Source organism: Salvelinus fontinalis, chromosome 3 (assembly GCF_029448725.1).
Source record: "Salvelinus fontinalis isolate EN_2023a chromosome 3, ASM2944872v1, whole genome shotgun sequence".
Taxonomy (NCBI): Eukaryota; Metazoa; Chordata; class Actinopteri; order Salmoniformes; family Salmonidae; genus Salvelinus; species Salvelinus fontinalis.
In genome coordinates, this window is record NC_074667.1 from 50,447,230 (window position 1) to 50,457,432 (window position 10,203).

A 10,203-nucleotide genomic window follows, 5' to 3' on the forward strand; every position below is an offset into this window, starting at 1 on the left:
GGAGATACATAGGAGTGCATAACTAAAATGCCGACCACACCGCTCGCGTTGCGTGTGCAAGCGTTGCAAAATAAATGTACACATACATGTTGTTCAATCATTTAATCTAAACTGCTCGCGCTCGTCAACGAGCGTCTGCGTAGCCAGGCGGTAAAATAGAACTTGGCTAAATGTCCATGAATGTTTCATGTGTTTCGACCTGTCCCCAAATTAATATAATAATAAATATCAGAGTTCGTTTTGATATTTCAACCTGCGTGTCTGGAGCGCGTTTGGTGTGGATGCCCATAGCCACAGTAGCTGCCATGTGAACCAAACAAACAGACTTTCTAGTTTAGCTAACCAAACCATCAGTCCTAGCTTGCGACTACGGAAATCGAATTCAACAATGCCAATGTTTTCAATACGAATTTTGGTTTCAAAAGCAGCTCAAACAAAACACGTAAGAATGAACTATAGCCATTGAATTCTACCGTGCTCATATAACGTGCGTTATAGGAAAATAATGCACACTCTAGAAAGCCCTTCAAGCCAATCAGAAACAAGTATTCAATGCCATGGTAAAATTGACCAAATAAGGCACGAGGGGTGTGGTATTTGGCCAATATACCAGGGCTAAGAGTTGTTCTTAGCCATGACGCATCATGGAGTGCCTGGACACAGCACTTAGCCATAGTACACTGCTAAAAAAAATAAAGGGACCACTTAAACAACACAATGTAACTCCAAGTCAATCACACTTCTGTGAAATCAAACTGTCCACTTAGGAAGCAACACTGATTGACAATAAATTTCACATGCTGTTGTGCAAATGGAATAGACAAAAGGTGGAAATTATGCACATTTGTGGCCTGCTGGAGGTCATTTTGCAGGGCTCTGGCAGTGCTCCTCCTTGCACAAAGGCGGAGGTAGCGGTCCTGCTGCTGGGTTGTTGCCCTCCTACGGCCTCCTCCACGTCTCCTGATGTACTGGCCTGTCTCCTGGTAGTGCCTCCATGCCCTGGACACTACGCTGACAGACACAGCAAACCTTCTTGCCACAGCTCGCATTGATGTGCCATCCTGGATGAGCTGCACTACCTGAGCCACTTGTGTGGGTTGTAGACTCCGTCTCATGCTACCACTAGAGTGAAAGCACTGCCAGCATTCAAAAGTGACCAAAACATCAGCCAGGAAGCATAGGAACTGAGAAGTGGTCTGTGGTCACCACCTGCAGAACCACTCCTTTATTGGGGGTGTCTTGCTAATTGCCTATAATTTCCACCTTTTGTCTATTCCATTTGCACAACAGCATGTGACATTTATTGTCAATCAGTGTTGCTTCCTAAGTGGACAGTTTGATTTCACAGAAGTGTGATTGACTTGGAGTTACATTGTGTTGTTTAAGTGTTCCCTTTATTTTTTTGAGCAGTGTATATTGGCCATATTTCACAAACCCCCGAGGTGCCTTATTGCTATTATAAACTGGTTACCAACGTAATTAGAGCAGTAAAAATAAATGTTTTGTCATACCCATGGTATACGGTCTGATATACCACGGCTGTCAGCCAATCAACATTCAGGTCTCAAACCACCCAGTTTACAATTTAAAATAATCTTATTTTATATATTTTACATTTGATAAGGTCACAGAGAGGGCCAAAGCTAATTACAGACACCTGTGATAATCTGAAGTACCCAGAGGTGAAAGAAATGCACATCTATTTAGGCGAGGTGCTGGCTAGCGGAGTGGAACACACCTGTGTCTGTCTTTTGATACTATATAAATGAGTCACCCAACAGTGTTTGTCATTATACCCTGATGAAGAGAACTTGTCTGTCGAAACGTTGGACATAAAATATTTTTGTATCTGAGCTCCTAGAGTGTGCGGCTCTCCTTTATTTAAAAAAAATCTGAAGTACCCAGAAAGGCCCCAAGATATCATGTGATAAAAACTAAACTCAGCAAAAAAAGAAACGTCCCTTTTTCAGGACCCTGTCTTTCAAAGATAAATTCGTACAAATAAATTCGTAAAAATCCAAATAACTAGAAAGGGCTTTCACAGATCTTCATTGCAAAGGGTTTAAATACTGTTTCCCATGCTTATTCAATGAACCATAAACAATTAATGAACATGCACCTGTGGAACGGTCGTTAAGACACTAACAGCTTACAGACGGTAGGCAATTAAGGTCACAGTTATGAAAACTTAGAACACTAAAGAGGCCTTTCTACTGACACTGAAAAACACAAAAAGAAAGATGTCCAGGGTCCCTGCTCATCTGCATGAACGTGACTTAGGCATGCTGCAAGGAGGCATGAGGAATGCAGATGTGGCCAGGACAATAAATTGCAATGTCCGTACTGTGAGACGGCTAAGACAGCGCTACAGGGAGACAGGACGGACAGCTGATCGTCCTTGCAGTGGCAGACCACGTGTAACAACACCTGCACAGGACCGGTACATCCGAACATCACACCTGCAGGACAGGTACAGGATGGCAACAACAACTGCCTGAGTTACACCAGGAACCAGGAATCCCTCCATCAGTGCTCAGACTGTCCGCAATAGGCTGAGAGAGGCTGGACTGAGAGCTTCTAGGCCTGTTGTAAAGCAGGTCCTCACCAGACATCAACGGCAACAACGTCACCTATGGGCACAAACCAGACAAGACTGGCAAAAAGTGCTCTTCATTGACGAGTCACGGTTTTGTCCCACCAGGGGTGATGGTCGGATTCGTATTTATCGTCGAAGGAAGGAGTGTTGCACCGAGGACTGTACTCTGGAGCGGGATCGATTTGGAGGTGGAGGGTCATGGTCTGGGGCGGTCTGTCACAGCATCATCAGAATGAGCTTGTTGTCATTGCAGGCAATCTCAACGCTGTGCGTTACAGGGAAGACATCCTCCTCTCTCATGTGGTACCCTTCCTGCAGGTTCATCCTGACATGACCCTCCAGCATGACAATTCCACCAGCCATACTGCTCGTTCTGTGCCTAATTTCCTGCAAGACAGGAATGTCAGTGTTCTGCCATGGCCAGCGAAGAGCCCGGATCTCAATCCCATTGAGCACGTCTGGGACCTGTTGGATCGGAGGGTGAGGGCTAGGGCTATTCCCCCCCACAAATGTCCGGGAACTTTTTTTAAAACATGCATTTATTTTTTTATTTCACCTTTATTTAACCAGGTAGGCCAGTTGATAACAAGTTCTCATTTACAACTGCGACCTGGCCAAGATAAAGCAAAACAGTGCGACACAAACAACCCAGAGTTACACATGGAATAAACAAACGTACAGTCAATAACACAATAGAAACGTCTATATACAGTGTGTGCAAATGTAGTAAGATTAGGGAGATATAAGGAGATGAGGAGATGCACTGCAGTACTTAATGCAGCTGGTGGCCACACCAGATACTGACTGTTACTTTTGATTTTGACCCCCCCTTTGTTTAGGGACACATTATTCCATTTCTGTTAGTTACATGTCTGTGGAACTTGTTCAGTTTATGTCTCAGTTGATGAATCATGCTATGTTTATACAAATATTTACACATGTTAAGTTTGCTGAAAATAAACGCAGTTGACATTGAAAGGAAGTTAATTTTTATTAAAAAACTTGAAAGTTACCAGAATCGGGTAGTTTACTTGTAAACTTCTAAAGTTACCAGTAATATACCCTCACTTTGCAACCCTATGAGGGAGACAAATAAATAGAGAGTAGTTAGAAAGAAAGAGAGAGCAATAGAGACAGAGTGGTGATGTGATCTCACTTGTAGGGGCTGTTGATGAGGTTGGAGCCCCAGGTCAGGTCCTGTGGGCAGTGGAGAACACTGTGGCAGGCATCCAGCAGCAGCTGAGCCAGGCTGACCAGGGAGTCCTGCACCAGGAAGCGCAGTGAGTCCTGCAGGCTGTAGCGCACCAGGGCCATGAGGCTGCACAGCTTGGACATCCTGTACACCTCCCACCGGGACTCCGTCAGACTAAACCAGCCAGGGCCCACGTCTCTCAGGCTGGTGTGGATGCCCTTACACAGGGTGGTCACCCATGAGTCCCGCAGGAACAGCTGCACCTAAGGGGCCACGAGGGACCAGGGATGGGTTAGCTTTTGATGTGTATGGCTTTCAATGTATGGCAGTGTATGGCTGCTAGTAACTGTGTTGAATTTCACAACAACTAGAATTCTTCAAAGATATTCTTCAGAGAGCAGGACTGATGCCAGCAGAGTATCATAATGTTTCTAGGGCTGTGTGTTACAATACCTGTGCATGTGTCTGAGACTGGGTGAGCTCAAACTCCTCTAGACGCAACGACTTGGTGAAGGTGACATGGAACAGACTCATAGCAGCCACCCTGTTGCACTCGCCCCGCACTTTGGACAAGGCAGAGATCACCTCCGGCTTGGTGAGCAGGGAGTTGAAGGCAAACGCAGCACGGTTCTTCTCAAAGGGGTATGTAGGGACAGACACAAAGCCTGTGGACATGTCAGGTGTACAATGTTTAAGAGGTGTCATTACAGGTGTCATCGACTGCTCATCTCGTAAACCCATTTCTGTCAGGGTTCACAAAGAGACCCTGGCCCCCTGAACCCAATCTTATATCTTACTAGTAGAGGGATGGGCTTTTTTTACCCCCTTTTCCTCCCCAATTTCACTTCTTAACATTTACATTTACATTTAAGTCATTTAGCAGACGCTCTTATCCAGAGCGACTTACAAATTGGAAAGTTCATACATATTCATCCTGGTCCCCCCGTGGGAATTGAACCCACAACCCTGGCGTTGCAAGCGCCATGCTCTACCAACTGAGCCACACGGGACCACACTTTAACACTTAACCTGGAAGCCAGCTGCACTAATGTGTTGGAGGAAACACCATTCAACTGATGACTGAAGTCTGTCTACAGGCGCCCGGCCCGTCACAAGTAGTCGCCAGAGCGCGATGAGCCAAGTAAGCCCATCCCCGGCAAAACTCTCCCCTAACCTTGACAATGCTGGGCCAATTGTGCGCCACCCTATGGGACTCCCGTTCACGGGCGGTTGTGACACAGCCTGGGATCGAACCAGGGTCTGTAGTGACGCCTCAAGCAGTGCGATGCAGTGCCTTAGACCGCTGTGCCACTCGGGAGGCCGGGGATGGTCATTTTAAATGTTTCACTATTCCAATAATATCATGATTTTTTTTCAGATACCCCCCTGCCTGCAGTTCTCCGGTAGTTATTGGAAACAGTGGGTTGAGCCAGTGGGTTGAGCCACCCAAAAGGTACCGATTGGATGATTCCATCCGAAACATTTCAAGCTAGCTGCGGTGTGAGCTTACGGAACGTTCTTAACGCCGTTACATCAGAGCTGCAGGTAGCCTAGCAGTTAAGAGCATTAGCCAACTAGGTGAAAAATCTGCTAAATGACTAAAATGTTAAATGTACATCAGGTCTTGTGGAACCTCCTGTGTGCGCATGTAATTGCTATTTGAAGAGGAGAAAATAGCATATCCTTGTCAGGGCTGACTGGAGGGCTAAATGCGCTAGCTCATGGCACCGTCATAAAAACTACATTCAAAAGTTTGTTGTTTTATTAAATAAAGGAAATTCAAATGTCATGGTATATCCCTGTATGTATCAATGTCACAAAGATAATTTAATTTAGACAAAGCTTTTTCATTGTTATAATCCCACATGAAAAAATACTATAGTATTCTCTGTAATGTTTTTGCGGACTTTACTGTAGTATTCACTGTAGTATTGCAGACATGGCTTTAGTATACTGTAGTATTCACAATTTACTATTGTATAAATACTGAAAAAAACGGTAGTATATACTATAGTAATTTCTTTTGTGTTTTTGCGGACTGTAGTATACTGTAGTATTTACTGTAGTGTTTTTGCAGACCTTACTGTAGTATTTACTATCGTGTTTTTGTTATATTATCTTTGACATAGCAGTGGGGGCTTCCTTGTGGAAACCTATTGGACAAAATACTCAAAGAGCACATTTTCCATAACCTATACGTAAGGAGGACTGAGGTCTGAATGGATAGTTCAGAGCTTCTGCTCGTATCTATAACCTGTAGGGAACAAAATATATGGTCTATACTTGTCATGTAGGTTTCTCACTTATGGGTGGCACAAATTGGGATATGGGAGAGGAGAATGAGAATGGGCAGGGTATATACAAATTAAATACTGTAGCACATGCTATAGTAATTACTGTAGTGTTTTTGCGGACTGTAGAGTTTTTGAGGTCATTACTGTAGTATTTACTGTCGTGTTTTTGCGGTCTGTAGTATACTGTACTATTTATTATAGTATTCTAGTATATTACAAAACAATATATAGTAAATACTACACGATCGAGGGATACAACATTGTGTAGAATAGTATTCTACAATATACTAGTTTACTACATAATTATTTAGTAAGTACTGTACTATTCTATAGTAAACTGTAGTATAACACTCACACAAGTAATCGAACACTAACGTCCACCCCGTTTGGATATTCGAATAAACATGCCCATCCTTAGGTCTTACATCTCCAAAAATCCCTCCAGTGAACTCACCATTCTGGGGCACACGTTCTGGCTCTCTCTGGGGCAGGGTGATGTGGGAGAAATTCTCAGGGTTGGTGAGCACTACCCTATCAAAGCTGATCCGGTTCATGGTGCGGTCATACTCCAGATTGATCTCCTTCTCCAGACGTACAATACACTCCTGCAGCCTGCCACCACAACACATTACACAGAAATGCATACTAAAGGTAATGCTCCATTTACTGTACAGTATTATGCACAATTCAGTCTCCTGACATTCATATCCTGCTCTTATTCAATAAACACAGCCTGATGGTCAGTCAGCTTTAGAAAAAAGATAGCTAAACAGTCTCTACCATGAATGAAAGGCTAACTGTAAAATATGAGTATTAGATTAGAAAATGAGGGATGTCTCTCACAGTTTGAGTCGAAGGCCAGGTGTAGAGAGGGCATGCTCTTTGACACGGGCAAGACTTTGTGCATTGAGAGACGAGGTGCCACTCCACACTGGCATACAGTCTACAGACAGGTGGTAGAGCAGCAGGGCCTCTGTGTTCTCTCTGCAGCGCTGGGCAAACTGCACCCGCTGGGAAAACAGACGAGGGTCCTCTGCACTGAACAGCAGCCTGATCCTGGAAATCCAGTACTGAGTGGCTGACAGCAGAAACACACCTACTAAAGTCAAGGAGATGGGACAGAGAATGAGACTTTGTGTATGCTGTATACAGGTCAAGAAAATACTGCATTGATACACTAGAAGTGGTAATAAACTATTACTTGTTCTCTGTCCTTCGGTTAGGACTGGTTTTCCATTGGCATCCCTCACTCTGCCATTCTTGTCGGCCTTCTGGACCAGATAAAGCCCTTTCTCCTGGTTGTAGTCAAGAACCCCAACAAACTGCCAGCTGTACTCCAGGTTGGGGCTTTTGGGGTCCTCTACAGAACCAGAGAATAAAAGAGAGAGGAAACTGTCTAACTATTTTCTGTTCTCATGATGCAGAATGATGATATGGTACACTGTTCACTACAACAGACAGAACTTGTAGGATACAATAATTTCTATTTGGGACATCCCTATGTAAACAGCTCATTCAAATTAAGAGCTATTATCAAAGCACCAACCTGGTGGTATCTTGTCAGTGGTGGGCAGCAGAGCTTTGGCAGGTATGGGTTTGTGATCAGTTGATCCGTTTTCATAGCCAAGGGCAAGCCAGTCTTGAGGAGTGCGACAGTCAAACTCCTCATTGTCAAACACCTAGGGGAGAAAACCAAGAAAGACGAGTGAGTCAAACAAGGACCACAATGTGATAGTGTTTTATTAACGAAAAATTTATGTTTTAACTATGAAGATGTTTGAGGAGCTCACCTCCAGAGGTAGGTAGTTTGAGACAGGTGGGGGTGGATTCTCTGGTGTGGTCACATGTTCTTCAATGCTATGGTGTCGAGGCATCAGGAGGTTGGAGTCTATGCCTTGCTCTGTCAGGAGCTGTGCAATATCCAGCTTCAGGTACTCCCGTCTGCGCCTGAGAAGAGACACAACACATGTCAGAGCATTCACTTCCCCATACTGTGTGCGTGTGTATTTAGCTGTGACCCTCACAGATGCACACACCTCTCTATCTCAATCTTGCGGGGGTGCTGTCCAGGCAGGCTGTGGTAGGGCAGCTGGACTTTGGCTGTGTAACCTCCAGTGGAGAAGTCCGTGTGCTGCTGGTGCTGGGTGGTGGGTCCATGCTTGTCCCTCTCAACCAGACTGTGCAGGTCAGACGGAGTCCGGAATGTGGTTACTGAGGAACAGAATACATATGGGCCCAAATAAATCAATTGTTATTTACAGAATATACCAATACATATTTACACATACACAAATGTAAAGTAGCTGATGTATTTTAGTGTGATTTTTATCATCCAACAGGCCCTGGGTAAAAGTCTCACCTTTAGGAGTATTGGACTCATAGCCCGCTTGACACAGTAAGCTCTGTTGGGTTTCTGGCCCATCTGTACAGGACTGATACATGAATAGGCAGTTAGTGTAAGCTCATAACTTCATAAAATATTTATTAGAACAAACATATCACAGGGTAGTGTTTTTAGCTGCCCTCTGACTACAGTTGAATGTGTAGGCTAATTATTACCTGTAGGTGGGGTTTTGCTGCTGTAGTGATGAGCTCGGAGTAGTACCCTTTCTGTTCAATCACAGGGTACTTTCTGACAGGGAGGAGTTTGCTCCTGTGACTTTGCAGTGGGGGTAACTTGTGTTCTGCAGGTTTGCTAGGGGTGTGTGGCACAAATACACCAACCCCATGGGGATGGTTTTGGGGAACATGCTTTGCTTCCATCTTCAGACACACATCTGTAGGTGTCTGCCTCAAGAAATAAGCGTTAGTAAGCATTCCAGCACGCGCTTCTTTGAAACTACCATTATTTATTATTTTCAATGCGCAACCCATTCTTTCATCATGACAGATAGACCTGGACAATCGCAAATGCCTAATTTGCTATTACATAACTAGCTAGAGAACTTAGACATTCTGCTAATTTAGGACAAAAGCACTTGAAATGAATGCATTTCATGAACTAGCATCTAAATTGACGTTGGCTGATGACCTTGCTGGCTGGCTAGCTAGCTAGCTAACGTTAGTTAGAAAACACAGAACGTAGGCTACATGATGGAGTAAATAATATCGTTAGAAACTTTATAACAGGCTGTATATATTAAAGAACATTAAACCTTAAATAGCCCTCGGAGATGCTATGAGTTTTAATAGACAAAACTTGCCACTTGTTAACTTTAAATTCACCTTCAACTTCCTTCACTCTTTGCTGAAATCTCGGTATCCAAGTGCGCCTAGTTGAGGACGCGGCAACGGTTGTCAGGGAGGTCTATCAAACAGCTGGGGGTTAGAGCGGTCGTTTGACTTCTTCTAATGTCTCTTAAAGGGAAAGTAATCCAAAAGTAACAAAGTAATTAGTAGGCCAACTACAGGGCTTCTAGACAGACCATACTATGTTAGCATTGGCTGTTTAGGGCTAATAAATATATGTATATATAAAGTTTAGCAAATTAAGTGTAAAAGGCTAATAAAGGGACTATCATTATATTATACGATTTGGTGGGTGGTGCTATCTGTTCTGTAGCAAATCAATATCAAAATCTACGAAATTTTTCCAAAACTGCAATAGTTGTAGAAAATAGTGTTGGGTGTTGAGTGTTGGCCTACTAAAACTTTTAAATCGAAGGTAGGTCTCTCTTCCTAACATGTTAACTCCTAAAAGCCCAAATCGATAATGCTGATAATGAAGGTAATGATAATGATAGTACTGATAATGATGGTAATGATGATTAGCTAGAACATTGGAATGGACATGTTCATGTAATCAAATGAGCAATTCCTTCCTGCCCCACCCTGAATGTGTCTGGTGGGGGAGAAACCCTTCTGACCTGTACGATCCACACACCACCACGTCACAAGCGCTCCATATCCTGCTCTGTTTCTCATGGCAGATCACAGACACCACCCACCTTGGTCTACACCCACCACAGCAGTCTTGGATTGTGTAAAAGAGTACAAATTACTTGTTCCATGTGTCTGAACTTTCACGTGTCACTTATAAAGGATGAGGATGAGATGGGGTAGAGGAAGGAGGTGTAGGAGGGTAGAGGGGTGGGGGTTCTGTTTAAAAAGTGAGGCCATGT

The 10,203-nt window shown here is 43.8% G+C and overlaps 1 protein-coding gene across 1 annotated transcript in view; it reads right to left on the minus strand.

The window, feature by feature from the left end:
- dnah1 (dynein, axonemal, heavy chain 1) overlaps window positions 1-9,384 on the minus strand; it is a 58,438-nt gene extending 49,054 nt beyond the window's left edge. The window contains exons 1-11 of the mRNA XM_055917241.1: window positions 9,308-9,384; window positions 8,642-8,869; window positions 8,442-8,514; window positions 8,119-8,293; window positions 7,873-8,029; window positions 7,629-7,761; window positions 7,284-7,442; window positions 6,926-7,181; window positions 6,537-6,694; window positions 4,242-4,453; window positions 3,753-4,051 (exon numbers count right to left, since the gene is read on the minus strand). Of these exons, the coding sequence (XP_055773216.1) occupies window positions 3,753-4,051; window positions 4,242-4,453; window positions 6,537-6,694; window positions 6,926-7,181; window positions 7,284-7,442; window positions 7,629-7,761; window positions 7,873-8,029; window positions 8,119-8,293; window positions 8,442-8,514; window positions 8,642-8,845 (1,826 nt within the window). The 5' untranslated portion in view covers window positions 8,846-8,869; window positions 9,308-9,384. The remainder of the gene's footprint in view (window positions 1-3,752; window positions 4,052-4,241; window positions 4,454-6,536; window positions 6,695-6,925; window positions 7,182-7,283; window positions 7,443-7,628; window positions 7,762-7,872; window positions 8,030-8,118; window positions 8,294-8,441; window positions 8,515-8,641; window positions 8,870-9,307) is intronic.
- Between the last annotated feature and the right edge of the window lie 819 nt (window positions 9,385-10,203).